The sequence below is a fragment of the Erythrolamprus reginae genome, chromosome 5 (assembly GCF_031021105.1).
Source record: "Erythrolamprus reginae isolate rEryReg1 chromosome 5, rEryReg1.hap1, whole genome shotgun sequence".
Taxonomy (NCBI): Eukaryota; Metazoa; Chordata; class Lepidosauria; order Squamata; family Dipsadidae; genus Erythrolamprus; species Erythrolamprus reginae.
Genome location: NC_091954.1, coordinates 7,964,856 through 7,987,685, shown reverse-complemented (window position 1 = coordinate 7,987,685; position 22,830 = coordinate 7,964,856). Strand labels below are relative to the sequence as shown.

Genomic DNA, 22,830 nt, shown 5'->3' with positions numbered 1-22,830 from the left:
CTCCATTTGAAGCTACAACAGACCCCCTCCCTACCCCACTTGAAAGCTACTTCAGACATATTTTTGAAATTACAATCACGCAAGTTTCTGCCCGTTTGCAGACGCACAATTTACAACGTTGCTTTTGCTGTCTTCCTTCTAATTTCCAGCAAAAACAAAAAAATGCATTGGGGAAAAATCGATCCACTTAGTGTCTACAGTGTTCACTTAACAACTGTGGTGTTCGCTTAACAACAGCTGCAAAAAATGTCAAAGATTCAGGTCCAAATCACATGATACCTGTGACCGTAATTCCACGGTCGTAAGTTAAGGACTATCAGTATCAACTCATCTCCTGGTTTCCTTTTCTTTAAAAGCATTAATAGATATTTCTATTAGATTTTAGAAGCTTGGGCATGCAGACCGTTCATTGGGCAGCTTCAGCAAACTTGAAGGGAGGGGGGGACAATCATTTTTATTGGGGTGTCTTTGCAGATTCCAAATATTGTCCTTGAGTTCACCCTGTTTTCAGTACCTTATTTATGACTTAGAGCATTTTAATGCTCTCCAAAGCTTTTTGTTCAGTTTTTCCATTAAAGAAAAAAGCTCAACGGTTGAGTTTTATTATACAAAAAGAGTGTACTATTATCTGTACTTTTTATCTTGAAATACCATATATCAAACCAATTTAGCAAGCCTTTGCAATAAGCCTGCAAAACATCTTTAAGTAACACTCCAGATAAGTGTCAAGATCTGTACTGTAATCAAAGGATTCAGGATTCTTGAGAACTCTTGTGGTAAAAAGGGTTTTCTTGAGAGCATTATGTATATATGTATGTGTGTGTGTGTGTGTGTGTGTGTGTGTACATATATATATATATATACAGTGTTCCCTCGATTTTTGCGGGGGTTACGTTCCAAGACCTCCCGCAAAAGTCGATTTTCCGCGAAGTAGCGGTGCAGAAGTAAAAACACCATTTTTGGCTATGGACAGCCAAAAACTACCCCCACGCACCCTTTTTCAAGGCAGCGCAAAGAGCCGGGCTTGAAATATAGGGCAGGGAGCGACGAAAGTGCAGAGGCCGGCAAAGATTGCTTTGAATGTCGGCTGCCCCCGCCCCGCAGCGCCCCCGGCCCCCTCGCCGCTACCGCCCGCCCGCCCGATCCACCCTTCTCACCGGCTTTCTTCAGACACGGGTCCTCCTGCAGCAGTGCTGGCGGCTACGGCTTCTCGTCCTCCTCATTTGGCCGGTAGCCGCTCTGAGCGCTTTCAGAATGCCTGCCTCGCCCCTCTCACAGTCCCTTAGTTGAAAGCACTTTCGGGCCAACTATCAGCGAGGGGGCTGCAGGAGAGGTGGGGGCAGGCGTTCTCACAGAGAGGGAGAGGGAGAAAGAGAGAGAGAGCAAGAAGGGGGAGAGTGGAAGGTAGAGAGAGAGAAAAAAATGATAGAAAAAGGGAGAAAAAAGAAATGAGAAAATGATTGAAGCAGAGAATGACAGGAAAGAAAGAGAAAGAGAGAGAGAAGTGACTCTTGGTGATGACGTATGACGTCATATCGGGTGGGAAAAACCGTGGTATAGAAAAAAACCTGTGGAGTATTTTTTAATTAATATTTTTTGAAAAACCGTGGTATAGCGTTTCGCGAAGTTTGAACCCACGAAAATCGAGGGATCACTGTGTATATGTGTGTGTGTGTGTGTGTGTATATATATATATATATATATATATATATACACACACACACATATATATATATGTCACATGGGTTTTTTGTGGGTTTTTTGCTGAATTTGAAAATTAAGGGAGACTAGGATAGATCTATTTCGGCCTTATTTTGGCCTCATCAGCTAGCCATATCCACTGGGACTTGAACCTGCAACCTTTGCCTTGTAAGGCAGAGAATTAACCTCTAGGCTACAGTATCCAACCCCTTCAGCTCTGTACCAGGGAAGGGTTACATTTTGTGTCAAATCACCCTGGTATATTGAAGGAACATCACAGCTCCTTTTTTGCCTCTCAGCCCAACCCAGGACCATTTCCAAGGCAGTTAATTTTTATTGATAGCCGACAATTCTATCTGTATGTGTCACACGGTTGGTTTGTTTTTTTGCTGAATTTGAAAATTAAGGGAGACTAGGATAGATCTATTTCGGCCTTATTTTGGCCTCATCAGCTAGCCATACCCACTGGGACTTGAACCTGCAACCTTTGCCTTGTAAGGCAGAGAATTATCCTCTAGGCTACAGTATCCAATCCCTTCGGCTCTGCACCAGGGAAGGGTTACATATTTTTGTGTCGAATCATATACTGTATATATGAATGTATAAATTTTATTTTAAAATTACTATAATTAAGTTTTCGTTAGTCCTCTACTAATGTCATCAGAGTGTTAAAATCCCCATTGAAGACAGCTGATTTTCTATAATGCTGCTCACTTGACTCATTGCCAGCCTCACTGGCCCACACCCTTCCCTCCTGTAAAATCAGCTGTCTTCAATGGGGATTTTAACACTCTGACCATGTTAGTAGAGGACTAACAAGAGTTAAATAATTTGAAAGCCATCAAAATGTAACAAGCTAAAGATCTTATTGATAAACTTTGATATTAAAGTGTTAATTCTTTGTTATAGTTTATCCTTTAAATCTACAGTGACGGAAATCTAGATGTAATCACAAATGTTTCATTCCCCCCCCCCACTTTAATTGCAGTGGATGATCCAGTTCCCCTACAAAGTCGGAACATTTTTTGGCTGCATCGGTACCGATAAATTTGGTGAGATCCTCAAAAGGAAAACGGAAGAAGCTCACGTCGATGCTCACTACTATGAACAAAGTGAAGAACCAACAGGAACCTGCGCCGCCTGCATCACCAGCGATAACAGGTTGGCTATGTGTTCTGATTCGGCTCTCCAAACACGACAAATCCATTTCCCCTTGTTTTTGTACTTCCCTGCAACTTGCCATTATAAAATTAATTCTGCAGTTAGGGGCTGACTGTACGGTTGTGAAAAAGAGCTGTGATTATAAAATATGGATAACAATATTTTCCATACTATCTACACTATTTTTATATATATATATACTGTATTTATATTTATATTTATTTATTTATTTTTATATTTATCTCTCCATCTGTCTGTCTGTCTGTCTATCTGTCTTTCTATCTGTCTATCTGTCTGTCTGTCTGTCTAATCTATCTACCTACCTACCTACCTACCTATCTATCTTTCTATCTATCTATCTTTCTATCTATCTATATATCTATCTATATATATATCTTTCTTTCTATCTATCTGTCTGTCTATCTATCTATCTATCTATCTATCTATCTATCTATCTTTCTCTCTATCTATCTATCTATCTATATATCTATATATCTATATATCTTTCTTTAAATATATTAAAGGGTTAAATAAGGTCCAGGAGGGAAGTGTTTTTAATAGGAAAGTGAACACAAGAACAAGGGGACAGAATCTGAAGTTAGTTGGGGGAAAGATCAAAAGCAACCTGAGAAAATATTATTTTTCTGAAAGAGTAGTAGATCCTTGGAACAAACTTCCAGCAGACGTGGTAGATAAATCCACAGGAACTGAATTTAAACATGCCTGGGATAAACATATATCCATCCTAAGATAAAATACAGAAAATAGTATAAGGGCAGACTTAGATGGACCATGAGGTCTTTTTCTGCCATCAGACTTCTATGTTTCTATGTTTCTATATATCTTTCTATCTATATACCTTTCTTTCTATCTATCTTTCTATCTATCTATCTATCTATCTATCTATCTATCTATCAGCTCAAAGCAATTTTGCAAAGTAAGAAGAACATTGACAAAAGATTTTAAAAAATCTGATCATGGAAGATGAAAAGATACAGTAGATGTATTTAAAGTGCCCCATTTTGACAGCAACGCCAGGCTCTTTAACAGTTTTTCTTATTAATGCACTCCTCAAAACAACAGAATTTTTTACATCACCGTCCCAATCAGGCCTTTTTCATTTGAATGACATTTATTTTTAAATGCTCATTGCAAACTAAAACCCATCTCCAGTTTAACAGTCCACACCAGGAGGTCTCCAAACTTGACAACGTTAAGACTTGTGGACTTCAACTTCCAGAATTCCCCAGCCAGCATGAGGAACTCTGGGATTTAAAGTCCATAAGTTTTAAAGTTGCCAAGTTTGGAGACCTCCTGACGGCGGTGGGCTACAAGCTGTAACGCTAAATTGCGCTCGCTGCCACGGTTCGTAATTTCTTGAAAATGAATGAATGAATGAAATGAACGATTTTGCTGTGGCACCTCCTTCATGATAAATAATAATAATAATTTTTTAAATTTGTATGCCGCCCCTCTCCGAAGACTCGGGGCGGCTCACAACAACGATAAAAACAGTATTATATAGGCACAAATCTAATATTTAAAAAAACTAAAAACCCTATCATAATTAAAAACCAAACAGCACATACATACCAAACATAAATTATAATAAGCCTGGGGGAAAGGTGTCTCAAATCCCCCATGCCTGGCGGTATAGGTGGGTCTTAAGTAGTTTACGGAAGACAAGGAGGGTGGGAGCAGTTCTAATCTCCGGGGAGAGTTGATTCCAGAGGGCCGGGGCCGCCACAGAGAAGGCTCTTCCCCTGGGGCCTGCCAGACGACATTGTTTAGTCGACGGGACCCGGAGAAGGCCAACTCTGTGGGACCTTATCGGCCGCTGGGATTTGTGCGGTAGCAGGCGGTTCCGGAGGTATTCTGGTCCAATGCCATGTAGGGCTTTAAAGGTCATGACCAACACTTTGAATTGGTATCTCCCCTGTGGAGGTAGCACAATCGTGCACGGAGCCACAGGTAAAACCTCGCTGAACATGGGCGCAATTTTTCTACCTCCACAGGTGCAGCAGCAAAATCGCGCTGGTCCCGCAAGAACTTACGAGCCGCGGCGGCGAACATAATTTAGCATTCCATCTCAAAGCCCACTGCTGCTTCCTGGTCTAAACTACATTGGTACCATCGCCCATGTAGGACAATATGTTAGTGAAAAGAGCTGGAAGAAATTTTCAACCAGGATATGGAAGAACAGACTTACTCTGAATATCTTTTTTTAAGGCATAAGGCTCAGGACATTAAATAAATAAAGGAAATTAAATAAAATTTATTTATTTATTTATTTATTGGATTTGTATGCCGGTCTCGGTAGACTCGGGGCGGCTAACAACAATAATAAAAAACAACATGTAACAATCCAATTAATAAAACAACCAAAAACCCTTATTATAAAACCAAACATACACACAAACATACCGTGCATAACTTGTAATGGCCCAGGGGGAAGGAATATCTTAACTCCCCCATGCCTGGCGGCATAAGTGAGTCTTGAGTAGTTTACGAAAGACAGGGAGGGTGGGGGCAGTTCTAATCTCCGGGGGGAGTTGGTTCCAGAGGGCCGGGGCCGCCACAGAGAAGGCTCTTCCCCTGGGACCCGCCAGACGACATTGTTTAGTCGACGGGACACGGAGAAGGCCAACTCTGTGGGACCTTATTGGTCGCTGGGATTCGTGCGATAGCGGGCGGTTCCGGAGGTAATCTGGTCCAATGCCATGTAGGGCTTTAAAGGTCATGACCAACACTTTGAATTATTTATTAAATAAAACAAAATTAAAGGCTTGAGTAGAACATCACTCCTTGTGACTAAATGGATGTGGCAAAGTTGTTTTCTTTGCGGTGGTTTTTAATTGCCAGCATTAATCTTCCTAATCTAACCTACAATTTTAGCATTTCCTTGTCATCTTCCATGTAAATACTCTTATCCAGCCCTGTTTAATTGTTTCAAGGTCATCTTTGTTCTGTCCCCTTCTGCAGGCAAATTAATCAACTAAAACCAGCAAGAGAATTGTGCAGTGCTTTCCCCAATGTTTAATAAAAAGAGAAAACGAGCAGGCAGTAATAATTTCTTTTTTGCTTCTTTTCCCTGTTCTTTCTCTGCTCTAGGCAGAAAAGCAGGTTGGGGCAGACTCATTGCACCTACCTATCTATCTATCTATCTATCTATCTATCTATCTATCTATCTATCTATCTATCTATCTATCTATCTATCTAATCTATGTATCAGATTTGTATGCCGCCCCTCTCCGTAGACTCGGGGCGGCTCACAACACAATAAAAACAGTTTATAACAAATCTAATAATTTACAATATAAAATATTAAACAGACATACACACAAGCATACCATACATAAATTGTATAGGCCCGGGGGAGATATCTCAGTTCCCCCATGCCTGACGACAAAGGTGGGTTTTAAGGAGTTTGCGAAAGGCGAGGAGGGTAGGGGCAGTTCTAATCTCTGGGGCGAGCTGGTTCCAGAGAGTCGGGGCCGCCACAGAGAAGGCTCTTCCCCTGGGGCCCGCCAACCGACATTTTTTAGTTGACGGGACCCGGAGAAGGCCCACTCTGTGGGACCTAACCGGTCGCTGGGATTCGTGCGGCAGAAGGCGGTCTCGGAGATATAACATCAGACCCCTGCCCTTGCTAACTTTTTATCAGGGGTGACATCCAGCAGGTTCTGGCAGACTTTGGAGAACTGGTAGCAGAAATTTGGAGTGGGTCAGAAAACCATGGTGGAAATTTTGAGTAGTTCGGAGAAGCGGCAAATACCCCTTCTGGCTGTCCGCAGAATTGGATAGGAAAGGGGATTCTGCAATATCCTTCTCCTGGAGCGGGGTGGGAATGGAGATTTTGCAGTATCCTTCCCCTGGTGTGGGAAGGGAATGGAGATTTTGCAGTATCCTTCCCCTGGAGTCGGGAGAGAATTAGGATTTTGCAGTATCCTTCCCCTGGAGTGGGGAGGGAATGGAGATTTTGCAGTATCCTTCCCCTGGAGTGGGGAGGGAATGGAGATTTTGCAGTATCCTTCCCCTGGAGTGGGGAGAGAATTAGGATTTTGCAGTATCCTTCCCCTGGAGTGGGGAGGGAATGGAGATTTTGCAGTATCCTTCCCCTGGAGCGGGAAGGGAATGAAGATTTTGCAGTATCCTTCCCCTGGAGCGGGAAGGGAATGGAGATTTTGCAGTATCCTTCCCCTGGAGCGGGAAGGGAATGGAGATTTTGCAGTATCCTTCCCCTGGAGTGGGAAGGGAATGGAGATTTTGCAGTATCCTTCCCCTGGAGTGGGAAGGGAATGGAGATTTTGCAGTATCCTTCCCCTGAAGTGGGGAGGGAATTGGGATTTTGCAGTATCCTTCCCCTGAAGTGGGGAAGGAATGGGGATTTTGCAGTATCTTTCTCCTGGAGTGGGGAGGCAATGGAGATTTTGCAGTATCCTTCCCCTGGAGTGGGAAGGGAATGAAGATTTTGCAGTATCCTTCCCCTGGAGTGGGAAGGGAATGGAGATTTTGCAGTATCCTTCCCCTGGAGTGGGAAGGGAATGGAGATTTTGCAGTATCCTTCCCCTGGAGTGGGAAGGGAATGGAGATTTTGCAGTATCCTTCCCCTGGAGTGGGGAGGGAATGGAGATTTTGCAGTATCCTTCCCCTGGAGTGGGGAGGGAATGGAGATTTTGCAGTGTCCTTCCCCTGGAGTGGGGAGGGAATGGAGATTTTGCAGTATCCTTCCCCTGGAGTGGGGAGGGAATGGAGATTTTGCAGTGTCCTTCCCCTGGAGTGGGGAGGGAATGGAGATTTTGCAGTATCCTTCCCCTGGAGTGGGGAGGGAATGGAGATTTTGCAGTATCCTTCCCCTGGAGTGGGGAGGGAATGGAGATTTTGCAGTATCCTTCCCCTGGAGTGGGGAGGGAATGGAGATTTTGCAGTATCCTTCCCCTGGAGTGGGGAGGGAATGGAGATTTTGCAGTATCCTTCCCCTGGAGTGGGAAGGGAATGGAGATTTTGCAGTATCCTTCCCCTGGAGTGGGGAGGGAATGGAGATTTTGCAGTATCCTTCCCCTGGAGTGGGGAGGGAATGGAGATTTTGCAGTATCCTTCCCCTGGAGTGGGGAGGGAATGGAGATTTTGCAGTATCCTTCCCCTGGAGTGGGGAGGGAATGGAGATTTTGCAGTATCCTTCCCCTGGAGTGGGGAGGGAATGGAGATTTTGCAGCATCCTTCCCCTGGAGTGGGGAGGGAATGGAGATTTTGCAGCATCCTTCCCCTGGAGTAGGGTGGGAATGGAGATTTTGCAGTATCCTTCCCCTGCCATGCCCACCAAGCCACACCATGCCCACAGAACTGGTAGTAAAAAATGGGTTTCACCACTTATTTATATGAGTGCAGGATGGCAAACATAAAAATGCATTCTTATTCATATTAAAAGATTCTTGAAGATCACAGTGAGGGAAAATCCACTCTCTAAGATCCTTTTCCATTTTATTCCCCCCCCCCCCTCTGTTTGTATCCCCAATACGCCTTATATTCTGGAAGCAAAACAGCCAGGCTCTTTTGATATTTTAATGCGTTTTCTACTTTTAATTGAAAAACCTTTTATATTTCCTCCAGTGTATCAGTCATTATATTCTTTTGGGTGTCCTTCCATACAGTATTAAATACTCAAGCCACTCAAGTGGACTATTGTAGAAAACAACAATTAAATACAATAACACTGGGAGTGCAGCTCCTGCTTCTTGTACATATTATTTGGAAAATTGTGAGCACAGAGTGAAAAGGGTCTTAGAGCACATGGCAGTGACATTCCATAAATTTGTTGATTAAATCATTAAGAGGTAGTAGAGAAATTGTCATTTCAATGCCCTCTAATTCTATGAGAGGGTTAGAAAGCTGACTTTTCTTAATGATTTGTTTTTTTTAGATCTCTGGTTGCTAACTTGGCTGCTGCTAATTGCTATAAGAAGGAAAAACATCTTGATGTGGAGAAGAACTGGAAACTGGTGGAAAAAGCTAAAGTTTATTATATTGCAGTAAGTGTGGTTAATGTTGCAAAATGTTCGCTTGCATCGAGACCTTGATTTTTTTTGGCGCACAGATTACATTTCATGCACAAATGACATTTCATGCAAAGCAAATCTTAGAAATGAATTTATTTTTATGTTTGCATTCACTCATTGTTTGAGCTGCCTATTGGCCTGTTTGCTAGGAAAGAATCTATACATTGTTATTTTTCTGATGTTTCCTAAATTATTATTTGTTTCTGAAGTATAGTGTGGAATATTCTTGCTTTGTTTCTTGAATGCAGACAAAAATGCTTTGGATAGGGATAAGACATTGATAAGTATAATGGATGTTCCTTCTTTCATACAACTATGCAAGAAAATATTTGTCTACAATATCTGTATTCATTTTTCTAACACAGGGCATCTGAAGAAATAAGCCAAAGATAAAAGTTGCAGAATTATTCTGCAGATTACATTTCATTGCATTGGCAGTTCTGTGTTAGCAAAAACTTTAGAAGAGAAGGATTTAGGGGTAGTGATTTCTGACAGTCTCAAAATGGATGAGCAGTGTGGTCGGGCGGTAGGGAAAGCAAGTAGGATGCTTGGCTGCATAGCTAGAGGTATAACAAGCAGGAAGAGGGAGATTATGATCCCGCTATATAGAGCGCTGGTGAGACCACATTTGGAATACTGTGGTTCAGTTCTGGAGACCTCACCTACAAAAAGATATTGACAAAATTGAATGGGTCCAAAGACGGGCTACAAGAATGGTGGAAGGTCTTAAGCATAAAACGTATCAGGAAAGACTTCATGAACTCAATCTGTAGAGTCTGGAGGACAGAAGGAAAAGGGGGGACATGATCGAAACATTTAAATATGTGGAAGGGTTAAATAAGGTCCAGGAGGGAAGTGTTTTTAATAGGAAAGTGAACAAGGGGACACAATCTGAAATTAGTTGGGGGAAAGATCAAAAGCAACGTGAGAAAATATTATTTCACTGAAAGAGTAGTAGATGCTTGGAACAAACTTTCAGCAGACATGGTTGGTACATCCACAGTCACTGAATTGAAACCTGCCTGGGATAAACATATATCCATCCTAAGATAAAATATAGGAAATAGTATAAGGGCAGACTGGATGGACCATGAGGTCTTTTTCTGCCATCAATCTTCTATGTTTTATGTTTCTATGTTTCTATTCTAAAAAATGGGGGGGGGGACCAGAAACTTCCAAAATTAATTTTTAAAAGCAAGATAACTTTTATATTCATTAAGAAAAACAAAATACTACTCTTTAGTCTCCTTTTTTAATTTCAAGTTGTATATTTTTCCTTGTTGTTGTTAAGCATAATTAGCAAATCTCAGCAATAGTGGTCATCCTTTAGAAAGAAGACTATCAAGTGGGAGCTAGTGATCCCAGTGGGGTGTGGAGCCAAATTTGGGATTGAGGGTGTTCAGCTGTTTGTGTGCTTTTCTTGCCTAGATCTACGTCCCAACATTTTGTCTGATAGGGAGAGGCTGACCTGATATTTAGCTAGTTCAATTTCAGCCAGAGCACTTCTCCGTACTGAAGGAGTGGGTCCAGCAGTCACACGGGTTGCTCCTGTCCAATCCGTTGGAACTGAGCCTAGTATTAAAAAAGACTGCTGGATCCGCCCCTTCCCCAGAATTCGCTCAGTTCGCATCCTCGGATGTGTGTGAATGCTCGTTCCTCTCGATAAAACACCTTCCCTTCGATCTCTCTTCAATAGCAAGTAAGATTTTTCCATTACTCAGCTTGCCGGCAGTTTTTTTCTCAGCCCTACAGGGCTTTGAGTTGGGGGAGAAGTTAGCGGCTCAGCCATTTGCGGTTTTTCCCTTCGTGCTGTAGCCGCGGCCGGTTTGTTAATTCCGGCCTTGGAGGTCCTGCCGTGAGCAAGCTTTATTTTTTTCAACTAATTAAGGGCTATTTACCTCCCGCGGTGTGGGACTTGTTTTGTCTCCCGGGCTTAGTCGCTCCTATTGCAAATAACGGAGCAGTTATTTTGGCGCCAAGGCTCTGACGCCCAGTAAGTTGCACTTTCGGTTCTGCCCTAAGGGGTCGGCCATTAGTGCCTACAGCCCGCCGCCTGACCCTGGAGTCGTCGCTTTGAGTTCCCTCGGGCCTATTCTCCACGGAAGTGGCCTCCAACCAGTGTGCCTTGGTTTTTCTTAAAGTTAAGTTAGTGAGGCCTGCCACGCTGCACTTAAGGACAAGAACTCTTGGTATCGCCCAGGATTGCCTCTTAAGGCGCAGCTGCTCCTGGGCCTAGGAGCAGGGTCACCTATCCTCTTGGGAATTCCACAAAATAATTCTTCTCTCCCCTATTTTTTGGCTCAAGCCTTGTCTTCTGTAATTGCTCAGACTATGGCTTCCCTTCCCAAGAGAGGCACTACCAAAGGTTCCAAAGAGGTTAGGCCTACTGGTAATCCTTCTGAGCTTCCCCAGGCCTCTTCCTCCTCTTCCTCAGGCTCTCAGTCTTTAGCCAAGCCCACTAGGGCTGAGAAGAGAAGGGACCTAGACCTACAAAAAATACATGATAAATCAGCCAAACGTTTTAAGGTGCAGGCCCAAGTGCATATCAACCCTACCCCCCCGGAGGCCTCTAACCTGCCTCCCTCTGGGGTACCTGTGCTATCCCTGGATGAGCCAAACCTAAATCCACCCCAACCTAACCTATGGGGTTTAGGTCCAGAGGAGCCAGATATTACCGAGGATTTCCCCCAGCCAGAACCTGTTCAGGGCCTCAGGGATCCTCAGGCTTTTCCGGCTGATATTTCTTCCTTGCCACCGGAGTTTCAGTCTATCTTGACTATTCTGACTAACACTATTGATGCTAGACTCTCATCTTTAAATGTACCTCCTCTGTCTCATCCTCCCCCTCGCTCCTCCCGTCCCGTGAGTTCTTCTCCTTCCTACAGAGCCCCAGTCATGGAGGTCTCTGACTCCTCTCAGGAAGAGGATGAGGACGTGGATGCAGAAGAGGATGATGACCCCTTTCAGCGTCTGTCGGAGGATGAGGAATCTCAGATTAAGATTCCAGCCCCAGCTGCTATTTTCCCTTCGCAGCTTTTCAAATCTCTCCTGCTAAAAGCTAGAGTATCTACGGGGCTAGCCGGGCAAGAGAAGCAAGCTACTCCTTCCACAGACCCCCCAGAGGAAAATCTTCCTTACTTCATGGAGGAACAGGAAGACAATGAGGTAATTCCTATGCCCAAGTTGTTTAAGGATGCCTTGCTTAAACAGTGGGACCACCCAACCATAGGCTTCACTCCCACTCCCAAGGACAAGAAGCTCTACAAGCTCTCCCCCTCCTATGAGGAACTCCTAACATGTCCCAGGCCAGATGAACCAGTGAAGACGCTCCACTCAACGGCTGCCATGCCTGGCGAGGCAGAGGAGGTCCTCCGGCCAGAGGACAAACGACTTGAACAAATGCTCAAAAGAAGTCTCCTTGCAGACTCATGGGCCATTAAGAGTGCTGCAGCGGCATCCTTCTTTTCCAGAGCTATGCTCTTATGGCTTCGTCAGCTCCAACTACACCTGCCTCCAGATGACTTACGGGGCCAACAGGATTTCAACAAAATTTTCGCAGCTGCCCAATATATAGCAGATGCTACTATCCAATCTTCCAGATTTGCAGCCAGATCAGTAGCAGCCTCCACAACGGCCAGAAGGCTTCTATGGCTCCGCCCTTGGCAGGCGGGGGTAAGACAGAAATGGCAGTTAGCTATGGGTCCACTGAAACGTAACCTCCTCTTCGGAGATCTTCTGGACCCTCTCCTTACGGAAAACGCAGACAAGAAAAAGGTCTTGGGACCTACCACCAAGAAGGCCCCGAAACCGCAGTCCTTTCGGCGCACCGGGCGTCAGCAGGATCAAAGCTTCGCATTTCACAAGAGCCCAGGTCAGTATTCCCCTCGCTTTCGATCCCAAGCTAGAACCACCAGGGGCAGAGGATCCCGCTATCAGAGAGGATCCTCTACTACCAGAACTTCCAAAAGAACCAGATGGTAAGTTTTCTCACCTGCCTATAGGCGGTCGCCTAGCCTGGTTCTCTTCCGCCTGGCACCGCTCTTGTAAGGACCCCTGGGTCATTGACACAGTGGAAAGGGGCCTAAGGTTAGAGTTTATTTCTTCTCCCCCTAACCGTTTTATTTCTTGTCCCTCTCCCAGTTCCTCTCCATCTCGTATTCGAATGGAGGAGGCTATTTCTCATTTGTTGACTATTAGAGCTATTCAACCGGTCCCCTCTCTCCAGAGAGGTTTAGGCTTCTATTCCATCCTCTTCATGGTCCCTAAGACTTCTGGAGGCTGGAGAGCCATCTTGGACCTAAAGAAATTAAACCGCTTCATTAAATATAGAAAATTCAAAATGCACTCCCTATCTTCCATTTTATCAGCTCTTCATCGAGGAGACTTTATGGTGTCTCTAGATCTCACTGAGGCCTACCTCCATATCCCCATTGCCAAGGTCCATAGGAGATTTCTGCGCTTTGCCTTTCAAGGCAGGCATTTTCAGTATAGGGCTATGCCCTTTGGGCTCTCCTCAGCTCCCAGGGTTTTCACTAAACTCTTGGGATCCTTGGCGGCTCATATCCGGGCCTCTCCCATTCATATTTTATGTTATTTAGATGACATTTTAATTCATGGTAATTCCAGAGCTGGTGTAGCTGCAGACCTCTCCTCTACCATGTCGGTTCTACAGAACCATGGTTTTTCCATAAACCTTAACAAGAGTCATCTTGATCCATCCACTTCCATCCTGCATCTGGGGACTATCATTAATTCCGAAATATCCCAGGTTTTTCTCTCCAATGAGAGAAAACGCAGCATTTTGGATCTCATTGCTCGCATCCTGCCCCAGCAATCGGCCTCCATTGTCACCCTATCCTCCCTTTTGGGTAAGATGGTGTCATGTATTGGTATTGTTCCCTGGGCCCGCCTTCACGCCAGGGAACTTCAATGGCTACTATTACCATTTCAGAGATCAGGCCACAGCAACTCGAACCGACGCATCACCATCCCACCGACGGTTCGCAGATCCCTCAAGTGGTGGACTTCTCCAGCCCTAGACAAGGGATCCCCCTTCCGGTGTCCCGACCAGTTTGTAGTCACCACAGATGCCAGCCTCTCGGGCTGGGGAGCCCACGCCCAAGGTCTTTTAGCTCAGGGCACATGGTCACCGGAGGAGGCTTCCAAGCCCATCAATTGGCTAGAATTAAGAGCCGTGTCTCTAGCTCTAAAGCAATTCCAACCTCACATATCCAACCAACATGTGCTGATTCTCACCGACAATATAGCCACCAAAAGCCATATTTGCAGACAGGGAGGCACAAGATCCAAGGCCCTCATGAGGGAGGCCCTGAAGTTGGGTCTTTGGGCAGAGAAAAATCTCCAATCGCTTCTAGCCGATCACATCTCGGGGAGCCTCAACGTCCAAGCGGACTGGCTCTCACGAGCCACCATAGATCCAGGCGAGTGGAATCTCCATCAGTCACTGTTCCACCAAATCTGCCTCAGGTTCGGCCATCCAGTGTTGGATCTATTCGCGACCAGAGACAATACCCAGCTTCCCCGCTTCATCTCCAGGTTCCCGTCTCCGGGAGCGGAGGCAGTCAATGCCCTCAGGAGTCCTTGGCCTCCAGGCCTACTGTATGCCTTCCCTCCAATTCCAATTCTGCCAGACGTGATCAACAAAATCCTCCTGGAGAAAGCACGTGTAATCCTGATTGCCCCTCACTGGCCTCGCAGACCCTGGTTCGCGGACCTTCAACAACTGTCCGTCCAGGACCCCTGGCGACTCCCCGCTTCGGAGGATATGTTGCGGCAGGGGGCCTCCTTCCATCCGGATCCAGAGTGGTTCCACCTCACCGCCTGGCTGTTATCCGGAGGGACTTAGACCTGCGAGGGTATGACCCAGACACAGTGGAAATCATTCTGAAATCTAGAAGGGGGTCTACCAATCGGATCTACGACCATACTTGGTCCAAATTTCATCAGTGGTGCTCGCAGGAGGGCTTATCCCCCCTGTGTCTTCCCATACACAGGATAATCGCCTTCCTTATGAAAGGTTTTCACCAAGGTCTCTCTACCAGCACCATCCGCCGCCATCTGGCCGCTATCTCTTCCGTCTTGGCGGGGCCTCGCAGGCAGCCCCTACGCTCCCTTCCAGAAATCCAAGAATTTCTAAGAGGAGTGGCCTATCTCAGGCCTTCTAAAATCCACAGATATCCAACCTGGGACTTGCCACGGGTTCTCCACTCTCTTACTCAAGCACCTTACGAACCCCTGAACTCTGCGTCCCTCAGGTACCTATCCTTCAAGGTAGCATTCCTGGTGGCGATTACTTCCGCCCGACGCATATCTGAGTTGGCAGCCCTTTCTATCAGACAGGACCTCTGTCAGTTTCATCAGGATAAGGTGGTTCTGCGGCTGGACCCCACCTTTCTACCCAAGGTCAGTTCCATGTTCCACAGATCTCAGGATATCGTTTTACCTTCTTTCTGTCTCCAACGAGAGCATCCCCTGGCGATTAGATGGCACACTCTAGATCTCACTAGAGCGCTAAAGATTTATATCCAACGCACAAGATCCATCCGGAGATCTGAAGCACTCTTCATAGCCTACCATCCCAGATCCTTGGGATCCAGAGTGTCTTCCACAGTAATAGGTCGTTGGATCAGAGGGGCCATCTCAAAGGCCTACGAGACAGCTTCCCTCTCCATTCCAAGGAATATTACAGCGCATTCCACCAGAAGTGCTGCCACATCTGCCGCTTGGGCGACTCAGGCTCCGTTGGAAGAAGTCTGCAAAGCAGCCACTTGGGCCTCGCCAAATTCCTTTATAAAACACTACAAGATTGATTCGTACGCATCAGCAGACGCTGCCTTCGGAAGAAGAGTACTCCAATCCGTTATCTCTCACGATAGCAATGTACTCCCACCCTAGGGACCTATCTCTTGGGTATGTCCCATGTGACTGCTGGACCCACTCCTTCAGTACGGAGAATAGGCGTTGATTGCTTACCTGAACGCCTCTTCTCGTACGGTGAGTGGGTACAGCAGTCACTTCCCTCCCTTGTGTGGTCTTCTTTACCTTCTATTCTAATTTCTTATAACACATGAGAGTTGAACATTAAAGAGCTTCACTACTGAGCCTAGTCTACGGATTCGCGAATTCTGGGGAAGGGGCGGATCCAGCAGTCTTTTTTAATACTAGGCTCAGTTCCAACGGATTGGACAGGAGCAACCCGTGTGACTGCTGTACCCACTCACCGTACGAGAAGAGGCGTTCAGGTAAGCAATCAACGCCTATTTACCAAAAATTTGCAACTGAACACTTCCCAAAACCATCAGGAAGTGATCTTGTGTTCTAACCCAGCGTCGAGTCCCCCAAAAATCAGATGCACGCCACCTGATTAACTAATAAAGATTTTACTACGTACAGAAGTCTTATGCAGTTTTAGTCTTTTCAAAAAATAAGATAAACTTTAGCAAAAGCTTCATCACATAGAAACATAGAAACACTGATTATAAAGTCTTATCAGCAGGCCAGAGTCCCTGGAATAGATAAATATGGTAGTAATTGCCAAGTTGGAGGAAGATTCAGTAGTATAGACTTACAGAAGTTGGCTGGAAATCCGCAGCTCATCAAGAAAGCCAAGAATGTGGTTCTTTTAAACACAAGCCGAACACAAGAACGTAAACTAGATTTCTAGGATGAACTGCGTTGTTATCTGCACCAAAGTACCGTGTGGCTCCTCCTTAAATAACCTGAGGTCATGGCCCAGTAGTCAGCAGTGCTACTCATGAGTTAACCTCCTGAGTAACCACTCATGCCTCCTAGAGGCCCCGCGAATCCTAGCATCAAGAAGAGGCTCCTCCTCTCCTCCTGAGTAACTCATCTCAGGAGGTGCAGAAATCCCTGGTTGCTCTTCAGCCTCTGACACCATGTCCTCTTCGCTGTCAATTTTGGGTGACAGGAATACAGGATGTCTGTTCCACGCCTCCATTGTCTCTGAGTCCTCTGGGTCCATTGCTAATTGCACAGGACACAAACGGACCACAACATCTTGTTTAGTAGGGGAACAAGAAGCAGGTATCAAGATTCTATGTGTGGTCGGGCGGTAGGGAAAGCAAGTAGGATGCTTGGCTGCATAGCTAGAGGTATAACAAGCAGGAAGAGGGAGATTGTGATCCCCTTATATAGAGCGCTGGTGAGACCACATTTGGAATCCTGTGTTCAGTTCTGGAGACCTCACCTACAAAAAGATATTGACAAAATTGAACGGGTCCAAAGATGGGCTACAAGAATGGTGGAAGGTCTTAAGCATAAAACGTATCAGGAAAGACTTCATGAACTCCATCTGTATAGTCTGGAGGACAGAAGGAAAAGGGGGAACATGATCGAAACATTTAAATATGTCAAAGGGTTAAATAAGGTTCAGGAGGGAAGTGTTTTTAATAGGAAAGTGAACACAAGAACAAGGGGACACAATCTGAAGTTAGTTGGGGGAATGATCAAAGGCAACATGAGAAAATATTTGACTGAAAGAGTAGTACAGTGTTCCCTCAATTTTCGCGGGGGATGTGTTCCGAGACTGCCCGCGAAAGTCGAATTTCCACGAAGTAGAGATGCGGAAGTAAATACACTATTTTGGGCTATGAAGAGTATCACAAGCCTTCCCTTAACACTTTAAACCCCTAAAGTGCAATTTCCCATTCCATTAGCAACCATTTAGATCATTACTCAACATGTTTATTTATTAAAGTTTATTAAAAAAAATATTTATTAAAGTCGGATGAAAGTTTGGCGATGGCATATTATGTCATCGGGTGGGAAAAACTGTGGTATAGGGGAAAACCCCGCAAAGTATTTTTTTAATTAATATTTTTGAAAAACCGTGGTATAGACTTTTCGCGAAGTTTGAACCCGCAAAAATCGAGGGAACACTGTAGATCCTTAGAACAAACTTCCAGCAGACGTGGTTGGTAAATCCACAGTAACTGAATTTAAACATGCCTGGGATAAACATATATCCATCCTAAGATAAAATACAGGAAATAGTATAAGGGCAGACTAGATGGACCATGAGGTCTTTTTCTGCCGTCAGTCTTCTATGTTTCTATGTTTCTAAGTGTTTTTAATAGGAAAGTGAACACAAGAACAAGGGGACACAATCTGAAGTTAGTTGGGGGAAAGATCAAAAGCAACATGAGAAAGTATTATTTTACTGAAAGAGTAGTAGATCCTTGGAACAAACTTCCAGCAGACGTGGTTGATAAATCCACAGTAACTGAATTTAAACATGCCTGGGATAAACATAGATCCATCCTAAGATAAAACACAGAAAATAGTATAAGGGCAGACTAGATGGATCGTGAGGTCTTTTTCTGCCGTCAGTCTTCTGTGTTTCTATGTTTCAAATTGTAGACTGATAGAAACAAATAAAGGTGAGGGTAATATATTAATGACAGTCACGGCCATCCTATTACCTGAGGTCTGCAGAAACAGCTGGCGAGAAATGTGAAAAAAAAGAAAGAAAAAAGATTATCCAAGAGGAACAAATTCATTAAAAATGTTTGTTTTCTTCAGCTAGTGTTAATGTTCTTCCAGACTGGTGTTTTGTGCAGCTCTGAAATATTGCACATCTGTTGTTGATTCTTGCCTACGACTAAAAGCATCCCTTTCCCAATCCATCAAGTCAATTGCTCGCAAGGGTTACACAAGACAGTATAACGTAGGAATATACCTCACTCCCCACCTTCCTCGCAATGCTTGTTTTGCAGGGGGGCAGGTCAGGGACAGAAGAACCCTTGAGGCCTGCTCACTCAATCAACTAAAGCTAATTGTGCTTAATATCTTTTGCTAAGGCATTGTTATGATTTTTTTTCCCCAGTGGAGTCTTATTTTAGTGATACAGGCAGCTTCCACTAATGGGGTCATTCAGAGATTGCTGGTGGATTAACGAACTTAGAATTTAATGCAGTGTTTCCCAACCTTGGCAACTTGAAGATACCTGGACTTCAACTCCCAGAATTCCCCAACCAGCATTCGTCCTCCTCGATCCACAGCTCACATTAGAGAAACACCTTTCAGCTGTGGCGAGGGGGGCGTTTGCCCAGGTTCGCCTGGTGCGCCAGTTGCGGCCCTATTTGGACCGGGAGTCATTACTCACAGTCACTCATGCCCTCATCACCTCGAGGCTCGACTACTGTAACGCTCTCTACATGGGGCTACCTTTGAAAAGTGTTCGGAAACTTAAGATCGTGCAGAATGCAGCTGCGAGAGCAATTATGGGCATCTCTAAGTATGCCCATATTACTCCAACACTCCACAGTCTGCATTGGTTGCCGATCAGTTTCCGGTCACAATTCAAAGTGTTGGTTATGACCTATAAAGCCCTTCATGGCATCAGACCAGAAAATCTCTGGGACCGCCTTCTGCCCCATGAATCCCAGCGACCGATCAGGTCCCACAGAGTTGGCCTTCTCCGGGTCCCGTCGACTAAACAATGTCGTCTGGCGGGTCCCAGGGGAAGAGCCTTCTCTGTGGCGGCCCCGACTCTCTAGAACCAGCTCCCCCTAGAGATTAGGACTGCCCCCATCCTCCTTGCCTTCCGTAAACTCCTTAAACCTCACCTCTGCCGTCAGGCATGGGGGAATTGAGGCATTCCTCCCTTCCCCGGGCCTATACAATTTATGTATGGTATGTCTGCGTGTATGTCTGGTTTAATAATGGGATTTTTTAATTTTTTTAATTTATTAGATTTGTTGTGAATTGTTTTATTGTATGTTGTGAGCCGCCCCGAATCTACGGAGAAGGGCAGCATACAAATTAAGTAAGTAAGTAAGTAAGTAAGTAAGTAAGTAAGTAAGTAAGTAAGTAAGTAAGTAAGTAAGTAAGTAAGTAAATAAAGTAAGCAAGCAAGCAAGCAAGCAAGCAAGTAAGTTGCCACGGTTGGGAAACACTGATTTAATGGAACTGTATATGAATCTTAAGGTATTCACAAAAGACCAGCCCTGACTCTGTAGGTCAATGATGGCTAATTTTTTTTCCCTCCGGTGTCGCATGTGCCTGCACCCATAACGCAATGCCCCTCCTGCGCACCCCGCCTCTGCACATGACCGTCCCCCCTTTTCACCTCCTGTCCCCAAACGGCACTAGGGGGGGCAGGATCTCCGGAGATCTGGGAAGACACAAGTGGAATAGAAACATAGAAGACTGACGGCAGAAAAAGACCTTATGGTCCATCTAGTCTGCCCTTATACTATTTTCTGTATTTTATCTTAGGATGGATATACAGTGTTCCCTCAATTTTCGCGGGTTCGAACTTCGCGGAACGTCTATACCACGGGTTTTCAAAAATATTAATTAAAAAATAGTTTGCGGTTTTCCCCCCTATACCACGGTTTTCCCGCCCGATGACATCATATGTCATTGTCAAACTTTCATCTGCCTTTAAAAAACATTTTTTTAAAATAAACTTTAATAAATAAACATGGGGAGTAATAATCTAAATGGTTGCTAAGGGAATGGGAAATTGCAATTTAGGGGTTTAAAGTGTTACAGGAAGGCTTGGAATACTGTTCATAGCCAAAAATAGTGTATTTACTTCCACATCTCTACTTCACGGAAATTCAACTTTCGCAGGCCGTCTCGGAATGCATCCCCTGCGAAAATCGAAGGAACACTGTATGTTTATCCCAGGCATGTTTAGATTCAGTTACTGTGGATTTATCTACCACGTCTGCTGGAAGTTTGTTCCAAGGAGAAAGGTTGTCCCCCGCAAACAGGGCAGACCTGAAAATCAGCTGACTGGTGGAGCTGAGCTGAGGGACCGCTCGCATACCATCGATGGCAGACGTGTCATAGGTTCGCCATCACGGCTGTAGATCTTGAAGAACTTCATCGGCCGTTTTCTTTCCTTAATAATGTCTTTTCTTTCGGTTCCTTTATGGACATGTTTGCGAGGCTGTCTCTTCGTGGTGATCCATAAGAATAATACAATAAGCATCTACATCTCCTTTTCTGTATATTATGGTAATCGGATTTTTCCTATTACACAGTCCCTTTGTCACCCCACTTACAGCCCATGAACCATGGGCTGAGGTCGTTGGTTTATGGAATTCCCTTCCAGAAGTGGTCGTGATAGCTGTCAGCCTGGATAGCTTCAAGGCTGGATTAGATAGATTCATAGATGCCAAGTGTATCAGTGGTCATTGAAACGGATGTCCATGTGCCGCCTCTATGTTGGTTGAGGCAGGTAGGATTCCCTTGAGTACCATTTGTTGGGGGTCAAGGGAAAGGGAGGGTCTTGCCTTCTCTTTCTGCTCAAGATCCCCATGGACAATTGGTGGGCCACTGTGTGACACAGAATGCTGGACTCGATGGGCTTTGACCTGATTCAGCATGGCTCTTCTTATGTTCTTATGTTCTTAACCAATTCTTTGAAAATATAGAAACATAGAAGATCGACGGCAGAAAAAGACCTCATGGTCCATCTAGTCTGCCCTTATACTATTTCCTATATTTTATCTTAGGATGGATATATGTTTATCCCAGGCATGTTTAAATTCAGTTCCTGTGGATTTACCAACCACGTCTGCTGGAAGTTTGTTCCAAGGATCTACTATTCTTTCAGTCAAATAATATTTTCTCATGTTCTGATCTTTCCCCCAACTAACTTCAGATTGTGTCCCCTTGTTCTTGTGTTCACTTTCCCATTAAAAACACTTCCCTCCTGAACCTTATTCAACCCTTTAACATATTTAAATGTTTCGGTCATGTCCCCCCTTTCCCTTCTGTCCTCCAGACCAGTGTTTCCCAACCTTGGCAACTTAAAGATATTTGGACTTCAACTCCCAGAATTCTCCAGCCCTGCATTTGCAAAAATGGCTGGGGAATTCTGGGAGTTGAAGTCCAAATATCTTCAAGTTGCCCAGGTTGGGAAACACTGCTCCATACTATACAGATTGAGTTAATTAAACATATATTTATTTGTTTGTATTACATTGATAAGGCTGCCCGGTTCACAAGGTACAGTGATACCTTGTCTTACAAACTTAATTGGTTCCGGGACGAGGTTCTTAAGGTGAAAAGTTTGTAAGACGAAACAATGTTTCCCATAGGAATCAATGGAAAAGTGATTATTGCGTGCAAGCCCCAAACTCACCCCTTTTGCCAGCCGAAGCGCCCGTTTTTGCATTGCTGAGGTTCCCCTCCATAGGAAACCCCACCTCCAGACTTCTGTGTTTTTGTGGTGGGGAACCCCAGCATCGCAAAAACGGTTGCTTCGCTGGCAACGGAAGTCCGGAGGTGGGGTTTCCCAGCGAGGGAAGCTCCAGTGAAATCGCAGTATCGCAAAAACACCGAAGTCCTCGAAACCCCACTTCCGGACCTGTGTGTTTTTGCGATGCTGCGATTTCACTGAGGTTTCCCTCGCTGGGAAACCCCACCTCTGGAAGCACCTGTTTTTGCGCTGCTGGGATTCCCCTGCAGCATCACAAAAACACGGAAGTCCAGAGGTGGGGTTTCCCATGGAGGGGAGCCTCAGGGGAATCCCAGCAGCACAAAAACGGGCGCATCCCTGGCAACGGAAGTCCGGAGGCGGGTCATCCCAACCGCGGCGGTGGGTTTTGTAAGGTGAAAATAGTTTGTAAGAAGAGGCAAAAAAATCTTAAACCCCGGGTTTGTATCTCAAAAAGTTTGTATGACGAGACGTTTGTAAGACGAGGTATCACTGTATTGATATTTTTAAGAAACGTGAAAACGAGGAATTAAAAATAAAACAAAGCATACTTTTGGAACATGAAAAACAACAAGAGAAGCCATTAAAGCCCACCCACACCCACCCAATGGCATTCAATAATATTGTCCTGGAGGTGGAACGGAACCCATTTTGATCTGTGGTGAGCTGGAATTTATTTGTCAAATGCCTCCTTAG

The 22,830-nt window shown here is 44.9% G+C and overlaps 1 protein-coding gene across 2 annotated transcripts in view; it reads left to right on the top strand.

Moving 5' to 3' along the window:
• The window catches only part of ADK (adenosine kinase), a 311,940-nt gene that overhangs the window by 139,117 nt on the left and 149,993 nt on the right, over positions 1 to 22,830 (top strand). For both annotated transcript variants that reach the window (XM_070752037.1, XM_070752039.1), the window contains exons 5-6: positions 2,690 to 2,862; positions 8,783 to 8,891. In XM_070752037.1, the coding sequence (XP_070608138.1) occupies positions 2,690 to 2,862; positions 8,783 to 8,891 (282 nt within the window). The remainder of the gene's footprint in view (positions 1 to 2,689; positions 2,863 to 8,782; positions 8,892 to 22,830) is intronic.